The following is a 22,439-nucleotide window of genomic DNA, read 5'->3' as shown; positions in this document are numbered from 1 at the left end:
ACGCACAACTAAAATCGGTCCGAGCGGGTCGTTTTTAGCGTACGCTATACTATTGCGTATTGCGTACGTAAGAGCCAGCAACGCTATACTAAAACTGTCTATTAATGCCCGACCACACTTGCGTTGCGGAGGCTTGCCTCGCGCCGCTGACCGCCCCGGGCTGACGGCCAAAACCAGTTTTCGTCTTCAGCGGCGCGCCGCCGGGCGCCGCCAATGCAATCGCGGTTAAGGGCTCGCCATTTCTCGCCGCAGAACAAAGAAGCCCATGGGAGGTGGCGTAGATAGTGATGTAGCGATGCCATGGCAACACGCAAGCCGCTTCTCCGTGCGTCTTTCACGTTGCAAATGAGCGTACCGTTGTTTCATTTCATCTGGTATCCCTATTCGCCGCCGCCGCCCCGCCCCCCCCCCCCCCCCCCCACGATCCACCCGCGATGCCTGCGACCGTGACGGCTCGTCGCTCTGTGCTGACTAGGAGGACGTCGCCACCTCGTGGCGAGCGACGGGGTTAGCGGAATTACACCATGGCCTCCAAGCACTTCGGGATGTCGGAGGCCATGCTCTCAAGGCCGCCAGACGGCACACCTCCCTATTCTAGTAGAACGTAGCCAGGGTAGCTGGCAGTAAACGAGCAGGGGCGGCGCGAGCCTCGAGTAACGCAAAAACATTGCCCCTGTCTGGAGTAACTGTACAGGCTCTGCTTGCAGAGCCAAGTATCGCGTTCCTTCTCCTTGCGCCGCCAACTTCGTATTGGCGCAGAAGCGGTCACGTGCGCCGAGCTGTATCCAAACTTTATGAGGGAGAGCGACCTTGCAGGCGCCGAGTTTCGTACGCAGCACGTTTCTCGCTTAGCGTTTGCGAAATATACATCCTACACTAAAATCTAACAAACCGGAAGGTTCCTTGACAATCAAACAGTATGTTCAGTCACTAAGTACAGTATAATCGTGTTGTTTTATAATGCGAGCGACGTTTTAAGACATGTTTTCAAAGTTTGGGAAGCAGACGACACATATGACAATCGCCTGCATGTCTGCGAGCGCCGCAGTTGCGTGTCTGCGGCGCTCGCGGAGTGATACGCGACCAGCACACCCGGGTGCCTTGAACCAGACAGTAACGAGCAGCTACAGGTTGCAAAGGGAGGACGTTTTCGTCGGCTACTACGTGCTACTGTGGGCATATAGGAAAACAGCCGACAAATGACGGGACGATGGCGCACGCACGGCGTGTCACCGTACTATATTTAGTCTGCTCCGCGCGCCGCAGCGCGCCACCTCACAGCCACGCCATCCGCGCCTCCTGTTCTTCTGCAGAAGCGACGGTCGCTTCCCGCAGTGCGGCTTGGATCTAACATGGCCGCCCTGGAAGTATTATTGCTATACTCCGCTCCGCAACCGGAGCATATACATTTGCCCTGAAGGTGTCTGCGAAGCCTCGCCTCTAGCGATGGACTCAGAAATCTCAGATGGATAACTGTTTCTACGCATCTCCTGGTAAAGGCCTGTCCAAACACGGCACTTCAGAAATCGTGGGACGGCACGACTCCGTCAAAAATCGTGAAAGTTGAAGCGTCCAGCAGTCCAATGTCTGTTTGAACACCAAGCAAACATTACCATACTCCTCCTCACCTCCTCAGCTTTTCGGTGACTTCGGTGCTCGTCGCTCTTGACGTCACACGCCACCCTTCAATCCTGTTCATCTGTTCTGCCGGGCCCTCGTATCCTGGGCCGTAATTTAATATTCACTCGATCTTACTTTAGGGTAAGGGTTTTGTACCTTTGCGTTTGAAACCTACCCGCGTCCAGCGACGCTCTATCAGTGTTATCACGTGACATGACCCGCCGGAGTAGATCGGCTCTATTCGAACACAGCCCTTCCCTTTTCTTTGAAGACCTGAAGAGCAGCGGAGGCCTTGAGCGATTGACCGACAGCAGACAGAGCTTGTGAGCGGCTCTCCGGGCCCACGTGATGAGCATGCTCAAGGCCCCCATGGAGGACACGGGCGACATTCGACGGAGGGAACATTCCCCCCGGCCAAAAAGGACGGAAGGAAGGGGACCGCCGCGCGACTAATGTTGGAGTCGTGCCGCCTCACGATTTCTGAAGTATCCTGTTTGGACGGGCCTTAAGGCGGCATGCCGCAGAAAAACGCCAGCGATCAAGCTGCCAGGCACAAGGACTCACCTCGGTTGCACAAACCCTCACCCAGCAGGGGCAACTGTCAAAGCTGTGAGTTGGAGCACCTAGCCGTCGCTGATATCCAGCCATGAGCGAAACGGCGTATGCAAGGTATGGTGTCCTCGAGCGATATTCGGGCGTCAGAATATTCGTGTAAATAAACCAATGGACGGAGTGCCCCTTGGAACTTACCACAAATATGTCGTTAGGTAGTGCATTTGTCATTCTCACATTTTATAAATGTAAATAAAAAAAAATTGAATCTTTTTTTTTTTTTTTTTTTTTTTAAAAGGACCTTTTGGTTGACGCAGTTACTCCCAGAGAGTACACACTCCGATCTGCTGAATCTGCTTTCTGGTATTCATCTCAAAAAAGCTCTCACTTTTTGCTTTATGTTGTGCCATCTGTGGTCACCAGAGTCAACCAGAAGATTTTTACCCTTTTGTTCTGTGAGTATAAAATAAAAAGAAGAAAAAAACTGGATTTTTTTTAGGCCTCATATTTGTTTCCTGATACACTTACAAAATTTGAGTATAAAAATGCCCATCATAGAGACACCTTTGTAAATAAGTTTTAATACACTTCGATTGTTAATTTATTTATAGTAATTTTTTTACGCCCAAATTACGCTTGAGCTGAACACCCTGGAGATGGTGCATCGTTTTGAAGAAAAAAAAAAAGATATATTTCCTTTACGGTTCACGCACCTTCTTCGGGGGAGCTGACGGGCCTGTTGTGGAGGAGCTTGGTCCTGAAGAGGTCCGGGTCGACGCCGTGTTGGTCGTCGTCCCTGAGGTTGAACGTTATCTCCAGGTTGGACGAGAACTGGTCGTGGAACTCCGGGTACATGTCCAGCACGTCCAGCAGGTCCTCACGCAGGATCTTGTGCAGGTCGCAGTACGTGAGCGCGCGCACGTTGCACGACGACTTGCCCACGGTCCCGTACAGGCAGCCGTTCTCGCCGAAGATGTCGTCCTTGCCTGCGTCATCGTCGACGGAACGAAGGCGCCCGTCTGTCAGACTCGGCGCCGGTGAAGACTTCCGCTAACATAAAGACGGCAAGTTACACCTCCGTTACACCGACACCCTCAACCGCAGTTAAGTGTGACTAAAGTCAGGCTTAACAGCGGTTTAGGGTCCTGAACTGCAGTTACGGTTAAGTATGCTTAGCAGTTACTGCCAACTACACCCTAGTCACCCGGGCACCCTTAACCGCAGTTGAGTTTGACCTCGGTCACACTTAACTGCGGCAAAGGGTGGCCATGTAACGAGGGTTAGTGTAGGACCAGTACCATACAGAAGGTTTGCGCTTTTTCGCATCTAACCTCGTTAATATTGGCGACGAGAAGTTTCGGTGGACCCCTCTTATCGTTCCTATCTGTGATGTCACAGCTAGGATCATCGATTGCCAGCGACGATTTCAATAAAGTCTGTGACAGGGACGCGTAAAGCCATTGAAAAGAAATAAAGTAGACCGATATAAAAAAAGGAAAAAAAAAAAAGGTCACTACACCTCAACAGAGCCAGACATTAAATATAATTTAAAAACAACTAAGCTTCATTGCACTTGGCGCCCGAACGGAGAGTCCGTAATGAGGTAAATTTGTAAGGGGATGGCGGTCATTATCAAATCGCCGATTAAGCTCTTCGCATCAACGAGAAGGCTTGACTACAGAGTTAACAACGATGGACGAAGACGGCGAAGAGAGCGGCATTGGCCCGTTGTTGTAAGCTAAATTTGAGGCGGCAGTTGCTCGGAGCGAAGAACTTCAGCGGACCCACTCGAAAATCGACGAAAGAATCACTCAACTGAGGCAACGCATCACAGAGATTCTTAGCCGACAACAGACTGTACCCGTATCGACGCCTCTCTTCTCCGCAAGTGCTGCGGAGGATAGCGCTTCCCTGGAAGCCGTGGGGACCATGGTGCGCGGATTTCTGTTCCCAGTAATTGAGAGGCTCCACTGCTTCGAAGCCGCGTGTTCGAGAGTCAACCCTGACAGCAGCGAAGAGGGCTCCAACCAGCAAGGGGAACAAAATAAAACATCTAAGAGAAAAAAAGGGCAGCATCGGTCGCTGCATACTGAACTACAAGAGAGCGCCCCAAACTCATGCAGCACATCTGAAAGCAGAGACAAGGGCTCGAACCAACAAAGTCAGGGGAAAGGCCTGGGAGATACAATCAACCATAGAGTTGAGCCATCAACGGTGGCCGTAAGTGCAGCTCCCCTCCTCTCCCCTGACGTAATTGGTTGGCTCCATCAGGTCGAATTTTGGCTGAAAATTTACGGGGTGCCGGAAGATATCGCACCGCCGCTGCTCATATCAAAACTACTTTCTATGGAGTTCGCTTGGATGAACTTTGAGTTTACTCCAAGAAGATGAGCATTTGGAAGGACATGAAGTCCGCGTTTCGGCGGCACTATAATTTAGAAAGCCCTGTGGAAAATCAACTTGCAATGTTCGCTCGAAGACAGACTTCCACAGAAACGTGCATGGAGTACACTATTCAGATGCTGCGACGAATAGAAGAATGTGTATTCACAGGAAGCGAAGCCGAGAGGTGCGAATTGCTTCTTGAATCGCAGAATGACAAGGCAAAGCGGATGTATTTCAATAGAAGCTTCGCATCGCTTGATAACGTGCTTGATTCCTTTATAAAGCTTGATGACGCAAAGCGGAAAGGCCAGGAAGCCCGAAGAAAAGTCATTAAAAGCTTTGAACTTCCACTAAGATGTGGCCGATGAGCTGTGCACTTTCGTCAAACTCGATCGGCTACAGCAGCCCAAAGGAAAACGTCAGGAATACGCTGCAGCGCGCAGTGCAAATGACACACCACAGCCAAGCCTGACCAACCAAGGGCCATTCCGTCGCCAGAACGACACAGCCCAGACCAAAGCTCAAGGATCCCGTAGAAAAGTACACAAGCTTCGCCTAAATTGCAAACAGGAAGGTCATTTTGTTACATGGTGCCCCAGCCCCTCACGCAAGAATTCCTTGAATGGCAGCGCGCCTTTCAAGTGGAGTCTGGCGTTCCTACTGACCTGGAAAACTCCGACCTGGTGTCTTCAGGGCCTGCAAGGAGACACCAGTAGTGCAGCGCGTTAGCTGTGAATCTTCTGCGGGCGTCAAGCGGGTCTCAGTCTTTATGGGATCCGTTGGGCTCAGTGCAATTCTGGTTTCACCGGAAGTCTTATGAACGAAGGCGTTTGCCGAAGACCTCAGAAAGCACCTTCAAAAACTTTCCTAAAACTTGTGGGAGCAAATGGGCGGCCGCTTGAAAAGAATGGAGAAGTCAGTAGCGAAATTACGGTGGACGGAAGGTCATCCCAACAAACGTTCGTAGTAGTCCCACAGTTAAAAGAAGACCTAGTCTCGCTAAGAGATGACTTTTTACGCCCATCAAAAGGATTTATCCACTGGGGTACAAACAAGTTTTCAATCATAGCGGAAAAACCACTCAAGGATTACACGACGACAACCTAAGAAGTACCGCTTCTATCACGGAAGGTGATCGAAGTCATGTTGGAGGCCCGAACTAGCGAGACACGTCGTGATATCTTCTACGTAACAGGTTCTCGGTCAGCTATTGAACGATGCCGCTTGGAACTGCAACCGACAGTCATCGACGCAAGAACAGATACTTTCAAACTTTTGGCTACAAACGTTTCTTTGAAGCCATCCAAAATACCTGCGAGGGCGCCTTTTGGATCTTCAGAGAAAGTAGAACTTGTTGAAGCGATTGATTTGTCTCCTATCGAATGGGAGTCAGTCCTGCAGTGTTACAGTTTTTCGGATCTTGAGAACCGGGAGGATGTGCCAATAGTCCGCAACGAAACGCAGCAGAAAATGGTTGATGAGTTGCAGCTTTAACGTGAAAGCAACACTGAACCACGGAGAGTTGGAGGCAGTAACCCAAATGTTGATGAAATATCGTTCTAAGTTTGCAACCGACACTGAACACCTGGCGTCTTGTAGGAATGAGAAGCATTCCATTTCGAGTGGTGATGCAAGACCAATTGCACAGTACCCTAGGTGAATTTCACCGGCTCAAAGAGATTTTGTCAAGGCAATAATAAAATACATTACGGACGCAAAAATTATCCAGCCATCCAAAAGCTTCTGGGCATTTCCATGGGTTTTAGTTTAGAAAAAGGACAAGTGGACAAGAATGTAGGTGGCCTATAGGAAACTAAATGCTGCAAATAAAAACGTCATCTACCTACTACCAAGAATCGATGATGCTCTGGCGGCATTAGGTGAGAACAAGTACTTCTCAACATTGGACCTCCTTTCAGGATTCTACCAAATAGAAATGGAATCTGGTAACGCTGCTAAGACGGCCTCTGTTGTGCATTGGAGGCTGTATGAATTTTTGAGAATGCAGTTTCGGTTGAAAGGAGCACCAACAACTTGTCACCGAACTGTAGATGCTATTATCGGAGATATAGGTATCGTAACTCACTGGACGATGAACGGATGAACGACTGTATCGTTTACAGCACAATGTTTCAAGAGAGCACCTTCGACAACTGGGAGATATTTTTGAGCGCTTCGAGGCAGCAAATCTCCAGTTCAAACCACAGAAGTTCCAATTGTTTGGCACCAGAGTGACTTACCTTGAACATATTGTATCCCCAAAAAAAGGTATTGCACCTGATCCGGAGAAAGGTGATGCTGTAATGCGATTCCCCGTTTCTAGAACTGCGGCTGAAGTTCAATCGTTTTTTGGGGCTGACGTCCTATTTCTGAAAGTTCACTTGGGAACATAGTGCCGTCGCAGCACCTTTGAGAAAGCGTCTGAAACAATATGCAGCCTTCACATAAGGTGCTCCACGAGAAAACGCCTTCCATAAACTGAAATCTGCTTTGTGTGGACCTCCTGTCTTGAAGCACTTCTTGGAAGACCTTAAATACGGCCTTCAGGTCCATACTGATGCCTCTAGAACCGGCCTCGGCGCCATCTTCCTCCAGGAAGATGAAACAGGAAATTACAGACCCTCTTATATACCTCAACCGTTCTCTTCGCGGAGCTGAAAAGGACTACACATCCACTGAACTTTAGGACCCTGCTGTTAAGTGGTCCGTGGAACAACTACGTCCCTACCTAATGGGCGGAAAGTTTTATGTTGTTGCAGACCACCATGCGCTCTGCTGGATTCATTTTTTTACAAAGAGGGACACCAACGCTTACTCAGGTGGTCTCTCTAGCTACAGGAGTTCGACTTCAAGTTGTATACAAGTCTGGCGCATGGCACACTGCCCCCGACTCTCTATCCTGTATTCCAAGCCGCTTCTGCTCAGGGGAACCTTCAAGTACCAACAGCTTGGGAGAGATCGATTGGACCCGCACCTGCGATCTGCTTGAAATAACAAAGCCCGATTTAAGCTCCGAGCAAAATGAGGACTCGTTCTGTGCAAAAGTCATAAAAGTACCATAGAAAAAGGCTGGTACAAAGAAACAGCAGAATAAAGCAAGTAAACAATTTGTACTTTTTCATGATGTAGTGTACAAAAGGAATGCAGGACCAACAAATTAACGATTTGCTTTATATTTGCCGGCGACAAAGCGAGCGGAGGTGCTTCACGAATTTCATGGAAGTCGATCCTGAGCACACACGGGAATTCAACGCCCATACGAGAAGATCCACAGTAAATATTTCTGGCCTTGACTGCATCTAGATGTCCAACGGCTCGAGGAAAGCTGTGACCTCTGTCAACAAATGACGATGACTACGATGAGCCCTTACGGACTGCTGCAGCCAATTGAAGTCGGTGTGCCCTTCCATACAGTTGGACTCGACATAACTGGGCCCTTTCAGGTTTCACGAAGGTAGAAGTTTCTCATAGTTGCTATAAATTAAGTACGTAACCAAGTTTGTTGAGGCGAACGCTGTTCGTAACATTGAGGCTTCCACGGAGCAGAAGTTCATCGAGAGGAGAATTATACTCAAGCACGGATGCCCGACGGTACTAACTACGGACCGGGGCACACAAATGACTGCCTGATCGACTTCCGACTACCTCAAGAACCGTGGTATACGTCACGCAACGACTAGAACTCATCGCTCAACTGCCAACGGCCTCGTCGAACGAGTCAACAAAACGCTGAAACAGATGTAGTGTTTCAGCGTATGTAGTGTTCTGCTATAACACGGGATATCAGGATACAGTTCGTACTTCACCTTCGTTCCTTCTGTACGGATGTAACCCTGCTTTCCTCTTGGATGTAATATATAACAGAAAGGAGCTACAAGAACTGCAAGCAAGCTCTGAATACGTAGTGCTCGTGCGCGAGCGCATGGACGAAGCGCGTAGATTGGCTGCACGACACATCAAGTTTGCTCAGGAGAAACAAAAAAGATTATTTGAGGATCACCGAACTTACATTACCTAAGAACGAAACCAGTTGGTGTTGTTGAGGTCCCCGCCCGTGGGGCTTAAGAAACGTACAGAGCGCGACACTGTTAGCGCGTTCAAGCGATCGCCAGCTGTCTGAGTTTTTCTATTAGAACCGACAGGTTGTCATCAAAGATATCATTGTTAAAAAAAGAGCTCGTTTAGGGCTCTAATATAAGGGGTAAAATTGTGTGCCCACTAATACTCTTTCCTAATAAAATGCGAAAAGGCGCCGATGTCGTGTTCGCGCGAACAGTGTCGCGATGTGTACAGTGTACACTGGGCCTCATCGAGTTGTGGACAAGCTATCGGCGTTGAACTACGAAATAAGGTTCGGTGAGTGCTCAGGGCGGTACGTTGTGCAAGTAAATAATCTGAAACCGTATATAGAGCCTGCTGCAAAATTTTCTGAAACTGCTCAATAGAACAATGTTTTATACTTGTACAGGACCTGCAATTATCGTGTGGGACTATTGGGTTTTGTGTGTACTGGAACTGTCCTCGTAACGCCAGTTTTTTTTGCGTGTTGTTTAGGCCGGGTCGACGCCTTTTCTGGCGGCGGCCTGTGACGCATTCGCGTGAACGCCAGTAAAGGAAAGAAAAAAAGGATAGAGAAAAAGCAAAAAAAAAAAAAAGAAAAAGGAAAATGACTACGCCTCAACGGAGCCGGACATTAAGCGATCTTTCGACGCCCAATCAAGCTTCGTCGCAGAGTATAAAAAAAAAAAAAAAAAAAAAAAAAAAAAAGGTAGAAGTTTGTGGTCACTGCGTTTTCAATCAACGCCGTCAAAGTTGACAGCCTGGCATTCTTATTATTCCCGTTAATGAAAGAGTCGAATTCATCCTATTCATGACGTCATAGTGAGCATTTGGCCTATCATGAAAGGCCAAACGCAGCTATGCACTTGGTCGCGTAAGTCGTCATTCGTCAATGCAAAAGCCAGCGGGGCAGGGGAGATTTTTCAGTTGTTATTCCCACAGCGCGAGCTTGTCACCATCGATGGCACTTTGGCGTCCCGCGAGCTTCGAATGTGCACGCGCACACAAAGCACGGCGAAATTCAACCAGCGCGTGCTACCTACAGGCCGGACATTCAAAGGAAACGCCCTGCCGTTCTCAACCAGTTAGTGACTGTAGAAACAAGGCCTGCGCACTCCCTTCTCTAACCATATCAGCATAAGCGCAATCGACTTATAACGGTCCCCATATAACGATGTGCCGCTTATAATGATCAGTTTCAAGAGGGCCATACATTTTTGCGTGGGGTATCCAGTCCACACACAACAATAATCTGCTATAACGATTGTAGTTTCGGGTTTTCTCATTATCGTTATAGGTGCACTGCACTGCCGTCATCGAGAGGATTAAAGTAACTGACAGGAAGCTGCGTGAATCAAGTTCGCAGGTGAGCTGACGTAAGTTTACTGGTATTCGTGTTACCATCGACAGAATCAGATGATCACAACGCTATGACGCAGTGCCATCTTCAACTCCGGGTAGGAGTCGTATATTTGTGATGGAAAATTCTACTGACCTCTTTAAGGACGTTTAACGAGACAATGCAGACGAGTGGCCAAAAAGCCAAGATGAAAACCCATTACTGAGGGGAGTAAAAGGGAAAGTCAGACATAATGGAAGTGTATTTGTTGGGTGGCTCTTAATGGCTTAGGTTCGTAATTTTCAATAAGATGTGCCACCTGCTTCGCTATGGAAAGTATATTTTTATTAGGTGCAACTGTGTGTCCTTGTTTCCATGGTGCTGGTAGGTTTCTTTGTTGTTAACAACTTTTATCCTGCGTTCGTTAAGTAAATCAGCTACGCGCAGAATGTTATCTTCTTTCACCTCAGTGACGGGTTTTCGTACTGAACTTGGTCCAATTTTTTGAAGAGATGTAAGAAACGGTGATAATCCCTTTAATTAGCGCGATATCTACTATAAATGAATGGGTGGACGAACGAATGAGGATATACCTTTTGATTTAGGCGGTTGTTAGCTCCACCCAGTCTAGAAACATTTAAACCACTCCCATTTGCACACCCAACATGCTACGGCCCAAGATGCACGTACCCAAGATGGCCATGACGATGTCGTCCTTGAGGATCTCGATAGTGCCCCTGGAGATGAAGTAGAGGCCCGTGATGACGTCGCCGCGGTGAACGAGGGTGTCCCCCGGCGGCGCGTGCGTCGTCTTGAATCTCATAGAGAGCGCCCGCAGACATCCCGGGCTGGCGCCCCGGAACGCGGGGCAGTTGTTCAGGAGGTTGCGGTTTAGGTGCAAGCAAATGTCCGCCTGCAGACACTCTGGAAAGCCCTGCGCCGAGAAACCAGCAGCTATAGTCACTGACACGGTGGGAACGACAGGCCGTAACTTTCGAAGGCTCGGCTGCCAGCGTAGCCTTCTCTTTACTCAAACAAACCTGGCAGTTCGACAACGGAGCCATAGAGTGCCCGGTCACAGATTTACAGCGCGAGGATCTGGTAGCACAGAACATCAAAGAGCCTTTTCTCGAGGAACCTGGACTTCAGCGCACAGCTTTTGCAGCGGCAAGGACCCGAAGCACACTTGTTCGCTCGGGAGAAGTGTCTTTCGGCGTCTCGCCGCAGCGGGGTGCCAGTCACGTGGTTCTCCTCTCATCCGTTATCTGCCGCTGCCCCTTTTCCATTTCGGTGGCCGCTTCTCGTGGAGATCTGCCAGGCTTTGTCAGTATATAGGAGGCTACGGCACGAGACGCCGCGTTGTCGAAAATAAGAAGCTCGTGCCGGAGGAGGGACAGCTGAAGCTCATCCCTGCCGTTCCGACCTTGCCATCAACTACACAGTGCGATAGTGCTTTGCGACTACAAACTTTACAATAGAAGATGTTATATTTTGCGGCAGTTTCTGTAAACTGAGCCGGAAAACTTTGCTCCTACACGTAACTCGCTGAAATTTTCATCAAACTTGTGTTTTTGCGGTGGATTTGATCTCGTTATATTTCAAGGCATAGCTTCGTTGCTGCGAACAACGAGAACCAACACCCTTGACACTTCAAACGGCGATCGCCGAAGCAGAAGACCGAGACGTCCCAGAATGAATTTCGTGGCGCCATCTACCAGTAGGCTCAGAAAGCACTCGACGCTCAAAAAGCAATCACTATAGGTCACCTGTTTCGCCCGAGTGCTCGCTGTGCCTATAAGGAGATGACGCCTCAAGGAGACTCTCGGGTGACTTGCGCGACGGCGATCGCCGTTGAAACTGTCAAGAATGATGCTCTCATTTTTAGCAGGAACGGAGCTACACCTGGAAGTTTAACGAAGCAATATCTACTAATAAACATGCCCACAATGAAAATTTCGGATCGGTAAGTGCACGAACTGATTATAAAAGTTTACGACGTGCTCCTCGATTCATTACACTAAACATATAAAACGATTAATATCGATCTCAAGTCGACTCAGGGGTCCCGAAAATACGTAACCCCGCTCGTTTTAAGTCTTCTCAGTGTGTAACCAAGTAGTGAACCACTGACCTCAACCATATCTACTGAGCAGAGCTTCGAGTGTTCCTGTCCCGCTACTGAGATGAGGCTATGAGGAACTCTTCTTACCAGTACCAAAGTAAACCTTTATTGCTTCGCTCTGCGTCGTGATGCCACCCTGCGGCAACCGGGCAAAGTAGACATTTCCACGTATTGCCGATGGCGCAATCTTAGGGGCTGGTGACATGATACCTCGGTGGCGTCATTCAAAATACACCATCCAGAAGACATGATATAGGTCAGTACGGTATTGAAAGTTGAGAGCGCAGACACGCTCAGCTAAAGCCTACAATGAACAAGTGCTTTACATAGTAGACCATACACAAAGGTTTTTATTTTCAACCGATCTAGACCAAGTCGTTTGCTGGAAGCATCACCCTTTTCGGCTTTTACTTGGAGGCAGCAATTTCCTTTTGCGTGACGTACTTTTATCAGTGACAGTTTGGTTTTGGTTTACCTAGCTATCTAGAATGCACCTCTGAACAATGAGAGAGGGAAGAGTGGAGTAGGCACTCACCTTAAGCACCATGTTCATGTCGATGCCGTTTGTGTAGGTCCAGGCGTGCTGAAAGTACTCCTCGAGGCGCTGCCTCAGTGGGTTCGGGATCTGATGGAAGCGGATGAACTCCTTGACACGAAGCAGCTGTGTGTGGTACCGGGCAGTGCCCGAGTACAGCCGCTGGATGATGGCCGAAACGTTGCCAAAGATGCTCGCGTACATGAGTGCTGAGGGGAGGTGAGGGAAAAAGGGGGTGGAGGAGGAGAGAAACCGCGAATAAGGAAGATCTGTTTTAACGGAGGTCTTCAGACGCTCCATGACCGTCGCAAGGTTCTCCTTTCTTCTAGCCTGGACAGTGGAGCTGCTCGCGCTCAAACTGGTACACTGTTACTACTACATTGTGGAGTCTACTCACCTTAGTAACGTTTGCTACAAACCGACAGTGTTTGTTTTTTAAATGGCGGCGACAGTATATTTAAAATAAGTCATAAGGCGTAGGTGAAGCAATAGTGGGTCCAGTTAAGACGCTTTTCGAACTCTTTTTACATCTTGTGTATTTTTCCGCCAGTGTGTATTTTTTTTCGAGGTCGCAACAAACATATGGCCATCCACCTTTTTTGTCTGCAAAAAAAAAACCATAACAAAAGTGCAAGGCTATTCTTTATTTATCATGTTACTTATCCTTCTATACCAGTGATCATGAAGTGGGGGCAATGCATAAAGCTGCGAAAGGACTTCGGAAGAACTACGACTGTAGTTACCAGCAAGGTTTTTTGACAATGAAGCAGGACTAAGGCATTGAATCGCGGTCCTTGCAAAATACAAAAACACGTTTTACAGGAAAGGAGTTTGCGTAAGTTATATAAATTACTCAAGTTATACTACGCAACATTAAAGCTTCAGTTTACCCCGCACCTTCAAACAGGTGCTGAGGTAAAATCGCGTTTGCGGGACCATTGATTTATGAACTACAGTTTTGCCATGTTAGGTTGGTTCTCACTGACTGGACAACAATATATCGAAAGTGAGCGATGAACACGACCTGAAACATGGTCCCGTCGGCGTTAAGCAAAACGGTCACGATCCTCCCGGCGGATAGAAAGAAGCGACCCTGCTCCACTCACATCCGATGAGCATGACCAGGATGGAGAAAATCTTCTCCATGTTGGTGTTAGGGGAGACGTTTCCGAAGCCCACGCTGGTGAGGCTGGAGAAGGTGAAGTAGAGCGCCGTCACGTACTTGGACTTGATGCTGGGGCCGCCCAGAGAGCCGTTCACGTAGAACTGGTGCGTGGCGTTGGCCAGGTGGTCCAGCCAGCCGATCTTGGGTTGCCGGTATGGCCGCTCCGCGTTGGCGATGGCGTACCAGATGCAGGCGAGCCAGTGGGCGATCAGCGCGAACGTGGCCATGAGCAGCAGCAGCACCGCGGCCCCGTACTCGGAGTAGCGGTCGATCTTGCGCGCCACCCGCACCAACCGCAGCAGCCGAGCCGTCTTCAGCAGACCGATCAGTGTCGTCGTCTGCGCGGCCGACCCCGGGATGCCGTCGCGCGTTCCGGAGCCCCCGTTATGCCAACGCAAACAGGAATATCGCGCAACACGTCTCATACTCACTATTCGAGTCGAGCCCCTGCCGGAATCTGTCGAACTAAGGGCGAGTTCCGCACCAGCTTGCTACAAAGACCTAGACTCCAGTGACATAGTCTTTGGATCTAAGGACCCAGTGCACAATGTTTCAAGAACCAGAGTGCTTCAAGAACCTCTGCTTCGAAACCTGGACTTTGTAGCTAAAGACCTGGCCTTCGAAGCGCCCTGGTTCTTTTAGGCCCCAAGGCTCCAAGAATTAGAGTGATCCAGAGACCTGTTCTCTAAAAGGTGATCTTCGAAGCTAAAAACCTGGCCTTTGGAGTAGTCTGGTGCTTTAAGCTTAGTATGCACCAAGGACGTACGCTCCAAGACGTGGCCTTCGGATTGAAGTACCTGACCTTTGTAGCATTCTATTCTGCAGAGACCAGAGTGCTCCTCGAACTTGAGCGCTCCAATGACCCAGGCTCCAATGATCCGGTGTTCGGGTCCAAAGACGTGGCCCTTAACGCATTCTCATCCGTGAAGCCCAGACTGCTCAAGAGACTGCCCATGTGCGTGATTGAAATGAAGAAGACTACATTATTTCTTGCGCTGGTTTTACGAGGACCGGCTCATATTAAGAAGCTTCTCTCACAGGGTCTCCGATATTTACAGCAAAGGGCCTACCTTTCAAGCGGAGCGGCGGTGCGAAAAGGATACGGTCAAGCCGCACGAGGACGTGGTGTTTCTGGGGCAGTGAAAACGGGAGTTATTGTTGAGTAGGGCAGTTATACTTCACTCTTTAACAAAAAGGCAATGGGGGATTCGCTACACGGGCGTTTTATGAAATTATCTAGACATATATAAAATATATAAAAAATCCTGCGGCAACGAGCGACTTCCTGGGACCACAGGGCGGATGCTTTTATATCATCTACCATCTACACGCTTGCATTTACTCACGCATATTCAAAGTGTTCAAACATATTATGACTTTACGATTAAGGCTCCTTGAGACTCCTGGTTATGACTCACTGCATTAACAAAAAAGGTGGGAACAGCAAAATAATCTCAACAAAAACATCGACTGTCTTCGTTCCTTTGTGTATATGTCATATGATGTTCCCTGAGTCTAGCGTTTTTCTTTTCCGTAGCTGAATGTTAATCGACTCATATAAATATAACAACTAAGACCTGAGCCTACACTGAAGAAAAACTGTGAACTGGACGCACGAAAAGTTACAAAACTCAATGAGGGAAGTGCCCAAACTCCGTGGTTACTACAAACTGCTTTCCTCTCATATATATACAAAAGGATAACGGAATGGTCAAGATACCGGCAAGAAAGCAAAAGTAGTTCATAATGGTACCTTAGACTAAAACGTCCTGGCGTCAGCAGCGTAATATCAGGTTTTAAACAGGTCTTTTTTCATTTTAAGACAAACAAATGATGCTATATACATGTTTAAGACTGGAGAATTTTAGTAAAAAAAAGCAGACAAAAGTTCCAAAGATGTTCGAGTATTCATGAGGCTTGTATACAGCGCAACGTAAAGGGAGGTCCCAGCAGGCGCGTCTGAACTTTAATCCCCTTAATCACCAGGCCGTTCTCAACCTAATGCAGAACGTCATCACCAGGAGCGACCGTGCCTTGTTTTCAGCGTTCGAAGTTTAAGCTGTATCGGATGCCTGAAGTGTTGCTGAGATTAGGTTAAAGTGTCCTGACACACATTCAAAAGTCATGACTGCATAAGATAAAACTCTACAGAAAGAGAGCGACAAACCTCTAAACCACTTGTCTTTCAATTAAAGTCATGCCTAAGCCTACAACCCTCCTAAATTAAAGTTATTTTCGCCTTGATCTGAAGTTTAAGATACGCACTCTCTACCGCCAAACCGCTGCTTGCGACTCATTTGTGTCTAGAACATCCGCTGAATGAAACAAGCTGTCCCCAAATACTACGTCCTACTACTTACTCTGTCGCATTTACCCTGTACTCTATAGTATTTAATTTTACTTTCTGCCTTCAGTAACACAAGATAGTGAATTTGGGGTCACGCCATGTGCTCACTTTGCCGCAGTCGTTTTTATCTTGTTTTCCTGTTCAACAATCACTTGCTGGTTGGCTAAAACATCAGTGTGGTGTCGTAGCAAATTTCTATCACGAACATTGATCAGATCACTTCCTGATTTAGAAAAAGCAAACGTGCCCATTCTGCACAGAAACCAAAGCTAGACTCCAGAAGGTCTCGCCAGTAGTTCGGCAGATTCCAAAAAACTCGACAAGAATGAACACAAAAAGCTTGTCATAGTACCCTGCGAGAAAGTATTCAGGGCAAGCATACGAATGAAATGCATCTTTTTGAACAAATCGCATAGATAAGCAGCTTCGCGCACAGCGCGGTCATGTTACTGAAATGCGCGGAGTATTCACTGCATTTGATAACACTGGCTTTTTTCTACTGAAAGGAGATGTGATCACAATTTGACATCTTATTTATAAGTGATACGCTGTTTTCACTATATATAAAGGCAAATATGCTTCACTGTTTTGAAAGGGCGGGGCACAGATACAGAATCAAACGTCCGACGGGGTTTTACAACTTGTGGAACGTTTCATCGTGCGTATATGTAGCGCTTAATACACACACGTACTGGCTAAGTTAAAAATGAATCTCGTTACCTACAACATATTCTGACTGTAAAAAAAAAAAAGAAGAAGACGTCGCCGTCAGCTGGAGATAGTTGCATTCACTACGAAAGCGGCTGACTCGAATTTGATACAATCACTTGAAACGATCTTACTAAAGACATTTTCCAAGGCTACTAAATGGACGTGTACCTGAAAACTTTAGGAGATCTATGGCCGAATGCTTCTTAGGTACAATTCTTAAATTTAAACTTCGCTTTTTTTTGCGTTTAGCGACCTGGCTCCAAGGGGACTAGGATTCGAAACAGTTGATTGCAAATCATTCAGCCCCCTATATACGCATTCGAGCAACCTCCGAGCTCGGTTCACGAAGTTGCTTATTTAGGCGAATCGCTCATAATCGAGCATGTTCACATGGTTGCCCTACAAAATGACGGAACAACACAAAATAACAAGAACGTCCAAAACCTGATTGCAGGTTCCCATCTGTAAGGTCTGCAAGAAGTGTATCTACGGTGCGCGCAAAAGTGAATAAACGGTGTGCATGAGATGCCGGGCTCAATCTGGCCACCTAGGAAAGCCGTGACATGCAAGACGACGAAAACACGAAGTGTACAGCGACGACAGCCATGCAGCACCCCCAGCAGTCGGCATTAACCAATAATTTGGATTGCTCTACACGCTCTATGATAACCGAGGGACGACGAATATTAACAGATATATCTGGTGACCTCACCAGCAGAAGTGCACGTGAGGTTAAATGTCGCAACAGAGGTGCACCCGCAACCTTAGCTATTTTCCGTGGAAGTATGTAAGCTAAAAACGTACCCAACGGTTACTGACCTGTTGGTGCGCCTTAGCGGCTTCCGTCTACTGATACTAAAAATAGAACAGTCCACCAGCCCGAACGTAATGCGGTATGACGTTAAGTGAAGTGACTGGGAAATCATTATCGGCGCTTTAAAAACGCCCACGCGCGAGTTTACTAACTTCTCAAAAGCGAAAATAGCCGATCATTGGGATCGGAAGCCGGATTAGATCGACCTCACCAGCCAGTCTGACTACACAACCGCTGCCGCAATACATCGAGGAAACTTTACGCGACAACCTCGCTGGAGCTCTGCGCGCGTAGCGCACGAGATGGCACAAGTCCTCTCACGTACTACCGTCTGCCTCCTGTGAATTAAAGCCATGGCGGCGTCACGCATGCGCCAAACGCTTAGTAAGATCGGTCTATTGAACGAACCACACGAAAAAGATAGTGTGCCCTCTCTGGCTACCGGCCGTGCTGAATACGAGCCGACCGAAAAAGCTCCTGATCATCGCGCCGATGAGCACTTTATGTATTTATCTGAGCGGGGCAAACGTACCACTCAACAACACGGTGATTATTCGGCTCCCAGCTACGTTATTCCCGTGACTAACGACGATTTTGCCGGGGACTCGACCAATAACTCTGCATGATTCAAGAAAGTCCCGAGGACGCGTAAAGTTCGCCATTTTAGGAAGATTAATTAAACGAGGTTTGTCGTAGACACGCGAATGAAGACTAATTAGTCCACGGCGTCGACCACACCTCTCATTACTCAAATGAGAAATATGAGCTGACTACAAGCAATGCCACCTTGAAGTCAAAGCCTCTGCCTTCAGCCTGCGTCCCCCCACCGAACGTCATTCCTAGTGGTTCACGTCGCGCCGTCCAGCTCATGTCGGCGTCACCGCAGGTGCGCTTTCCCGCGTCCCACAATGAACGCTATGCCAGCGGACGTCGACGCCCAATCGACGAAAGTAGGCCGGAGCGTCGTAGTCTCCCCGATCTTCGGCGCGTTTGCTCTCGGGAGTGGGTCCGGGGTCCACGAACGATGACGTCAAGAGCAGGCCTTGTACATCTTAGTGGTATTTCTACAAGGCCCACTATCCGCCGCCGAAGGCAGAAAGCGGAAACGACGACCTTCTTCGTCTAAGCCCTTTCTAGTCCCAAAAATACGTTGCAGTAAGAACTGTTTGTACAGTAACGCAATAATTACGTCTCAGCTTTGAAGGTGCAACCGTTACCTAGCGATAAGCTGACATATATGAAGAGCCGTTAATGAAATTTTACTTCAGTTTCCTTTGAAGCAATCACATCGAACGAACCTTAACGCAAGTTTCCTACAAACAACAAAATGCCTTGCATATCTCAAGAATTGTCTTTTTGGCAATCAATGTACAAATACAACCCCCCCCCCCCCCCCCCCCCCCTTTCACATGTGGTCGTCGCCACACACGGATCGATTCAAGCTTTTCGGTGACAGCTCGGGCATAGCTTTTCTGCGGCAAAAGTGCATAATAATAATTAAAACAAAACAACGTTGCAGTAGTTTCACAAAAGTGTTACATTTTCTCGTTATTAGTGTTCATGTGTAACTAACCGCGATTCAGTTACGTGGATTACGTCATTAAGTAGGCACTGTCGTCGGTTCAAAAATAAAATAAATAATAAATGATATTGTATTGGTTTTCTCTTTTGCGACACGTTGGTAACAAATTCCTGTCAACAACCGAAGGGTCGCAACACACAATGAAGCTCAAAATACGATTACACCCGAAAAAGGGCATGTGCCAGGGACAAATGAAGATGAAGTTCTTCTCGCTCATAGCCTGTGCTTACATCGCATTTTTAGGCCCTATACTATTCTGAGCTCCGTAATTTGTTCAAAAGCTTCCATCTTTATCATTATTTAGCTTCATTCCTGTCTTGTAAAAAAAGTGAACACAAAGTATGCTTTTGTCTGCATAGAGCTTTAAAATTCACCCAGCGATTCCTCGTCGTAAAAAAAAAAAAGTAACACAAAGAATTAAGCGTGCGTAAACCATAGCGCGCGAAGATCAGGCAGCTATTCCATCAGTAACGATGCTTGCGTAAACATACCCGGTCCGAAAAAAAAAAATCGTCCCTGCATCGCGGAATTGCAGGGACATCACAAATTAAAATCGCCGCGTAAAACAGAAAAAAAAACGACGTTTTTTTGTTCGCTTTTACGCCGCTGGACATAAAAGAGCCATGCGGCGTTTCCAACACCCAAATACACCAAGAAAAAAAAAAAAAAAGCGGGCAGACAGTGCAGGCAATGGGCATTAGCAGCGGCAGCAGCAGCAGCAGGAGCAACAGGCAAGCAGAGCGAGACAGAGCAACACAGCCAGACAGGTCTACGTCTTCCGGGCACAGCGTCGCCGCCCACGTAGCGTCGGGCGCGTGTCCCCCACCCTCGCGCCTGTTTCGACCGCGATCCCCGATGACCCCCGGGGGGCCGCCGTGCTGCTGCGGCTCGTGGTCGCAGCCCCGCAGGTCGCCCACGCAGCCACGGAAAGAGGAAAAGGTCGTTGAGAGGAGGCATCTCTAGTGGGGACCACGAGACACTCCACCCGCAAGCAGGCAGACACACGGGAGAGGAGGGATAAAACACACACAACACTCTCTCTCTCTCGAACAAGGCAAGAGCAGCAGCCGGCCCCGGTGAGGACCCCAACTTGGGAACGACCCTGGCACAGGGGACAGCTAGTTAATGAGCCGCGTAATTAAACGCTGGCTAGGTGGCGCGAAATGCCGTCCAATTCCAAATTTCAGCCGTATTCATTCATTGTTTGAAATATACTGGCTAGGTGGCGCACGTTGCCACCCAATACAAAATGTTCAGCCATATTAATTTATTGTTTGAAATACATTGACTAGGTGGCGCGAGCCGTGGCTCAATTCGAAGGATGTAGCCGCATTGAACGATTGTTCGAAATACACTGGCTGGAAGCGGAAGTTGCCGCTAAATTCGAAGGGTTCAGCTGTACTCCTTCATCGTACGAAATACATTCGCGGCGTGGAGCACGCTGCCGCCCGATTCGGAAGGTTCAGCCGTATTCATACATCGTTCGAAATACACTGGCTATGTAGCGCATCTTGACGCCAAATTCGAAGAGTTCAGCCGTCCATTGCAATGCAACCAAGAGCTCAAAGGCCGCCTGGTTAACGTGAACTATAGACCAACAGATGTTTCTGACACTGCATCTGATGCCATACGGCGCATCTGCAGAGGTTTTGCTCTCAAATAATAGGTTCCTGCGCAGACGCAGTATCCATTCAGCTCCAATAGGGAAAAGCACTTGCCCGCAAACAGCGAGTCGCTGTGTACTTCGAAGTGCCTTAAAGTCAACCACGGCGAATCCTACGAACCGTTTAGCCCAGTCCCATGCCATGCTATCTCGACTTCCACACATCGCTGCCCCCGATGTCAAAATCCCCAGCCGCGCTGTCGGTGTTAGAATTATTTGGTTGACCCGTAGTCCACCACAAGGTGAGACGGAGTAGGGGGTGTTAAAGGCTACCTACCGTGACACGACATTCCCCATTTTTCTCAAATTTTCTTTACCCCCCTCCCCCACCCCCAAAAAAAAAACAAAAACAAAAAAAAAAAAAACCTTGGACATGATAAGCCACGTATTGCTTTCCTTAAGCTGTTAGTGCCTACAGTTCAGCAAAACTGCCTGATTAACTTGGAGAACCGAGGACCCGAGGACGTCTGAAACCCTCGGTAATCACAATCCGTGAACTTAAGCGAATGTCGCGATTTATATTAGCAGCCTCCATCGGTACTTGTGCGATTGAAAACCCTACCAATACCTTAAAAAGTTTTGCGAAGGCTATCCATCACGCTCTTCTTAAAGTGCCATTTGCCCAGTTAACGCAGACGACAAAAACGTAAGTCCCATTTCTCAATATGCTCTTGCCACTGCTATAACTTCGCCAATGTTTTCAAAAATGAAACTGTCTCAAATGAGAGTCTGGTTCAATTTGTGACAAGCCAAAATGCCTAAACGTGCAACAAGGTGTTGGCGTGGTGCCAATTGACCCGGTTTTACCGGCTTCTAATTCAAAATCGCGTGCATAAGGTTGGAAAGGTACTTAGGCTAGGTTCTGTCCATAAATTCTCCACTGAATTACCGATAGTGAGGACAGAGACCTACCCTTTCCTAGTCCCTTCTCCATCTGTCTACAACCCTTACCGGACGCTCGTTTCCCTCCAGTGGCCGACTCAATCATCAGTAAGACCCTTCTATAGGATTTATGGCCTATTCCGACGAGGCGAATCAAACCAGCAATCATAAACGCTGGCCAACATAAGAAACATATCTTTTCGGCAACCTGAGGAAACAGATTATATTTTGCAAGGTTTGCGAAGAGTCTTTCTCGAATGTTCGTCTAGATATATCTAGGCCATCAAAAAGAAAAGAATTACCACCAGTGCCTCGACGTCTTTGAGTCCCTTGACATTAGTGATTAATGAGACAATGGTAGGGAGGCTATTGCATAATCAACTAAATCCCTCGAATGAGCCATCTTGGCAAATAATTATGCTCTCCGTAATGAAAGCGTCCTCCCATGAACTAGTTTACGACCGGTAGTCGTAGCGTAGGATGCTTTGACCTTTGTCAATATCGAAACAGCAGAGTCGCCCGTTGGGATCCCTGGGAAAATGATCACAGATAAAACATTCGACAAAACGCTTTCAGAATCGCTTTAAGACTTGTAAGATTACGAATATTGAGCTAATCTGCAGACCATTCTTGCTCAAAACCTGAACCCGCGCTTGTTTTTCC

At 47.9% G+C, this 22,439-nt stretch overlaps 1 protein-coding gene across 1 annotated transcript in view; it reads right to left on the bottom strand.

Moving 5' to 3' along the window:
- The window catches only part of LOC8027481 (potassium voltage-gated channel subfamily H member 7), a 107,570-nt gene that overhangs the window by 23,796 nt on the left and 61,335 nt on the right, over positions 1-22,439 (bottom strand). The window contains exons 6-9 of the mRNA XM_042294362.1: positions 13,719-14,115; positions 12,613-12,821; positions 10,646-10,889; positions 2,886-3,158 (exon numbers count right to left, since the gene is read on the bottom strand). Of these exons, the coding sequence (XP_042150296.1) occupies positions 2,886-3,158; positions 10,646-10,889; positions 12,613-12,821; positions 13,719-14,115 (1,123 nt within the window). The remainder of the gene's footprint in view (positions 1-2,885; positions 3,159-10,645; positions 10,890-12,612; positions 12,822-13,718; positions 14,116-22,439) is intronic.

The sequence above is a fragment of the Ixodes scapularis genome, unplaced genomic scaffold (assembly GCF_016920785.2).
Source record: "Ixodes scapularis isolate PalLabHiFi unplaced genomic scaffold, ASM1692078v2 PGA_scaffold5__190_contigs__length_132052651, whole genome shotgun sequence".
Taxonomy (NCBI): domain Eukaryota; kingdom Metazoa; phylum Arthropoda; class Arachnida; order Ixodida; family Ixodidae; genus Ixodes; species Ixodes scapularis.
The sequence above is the reverse complement of the archived record's forward strand: the minus strand, read 5'-3'. Positions and strand labels throughout refer to the sequence as shown.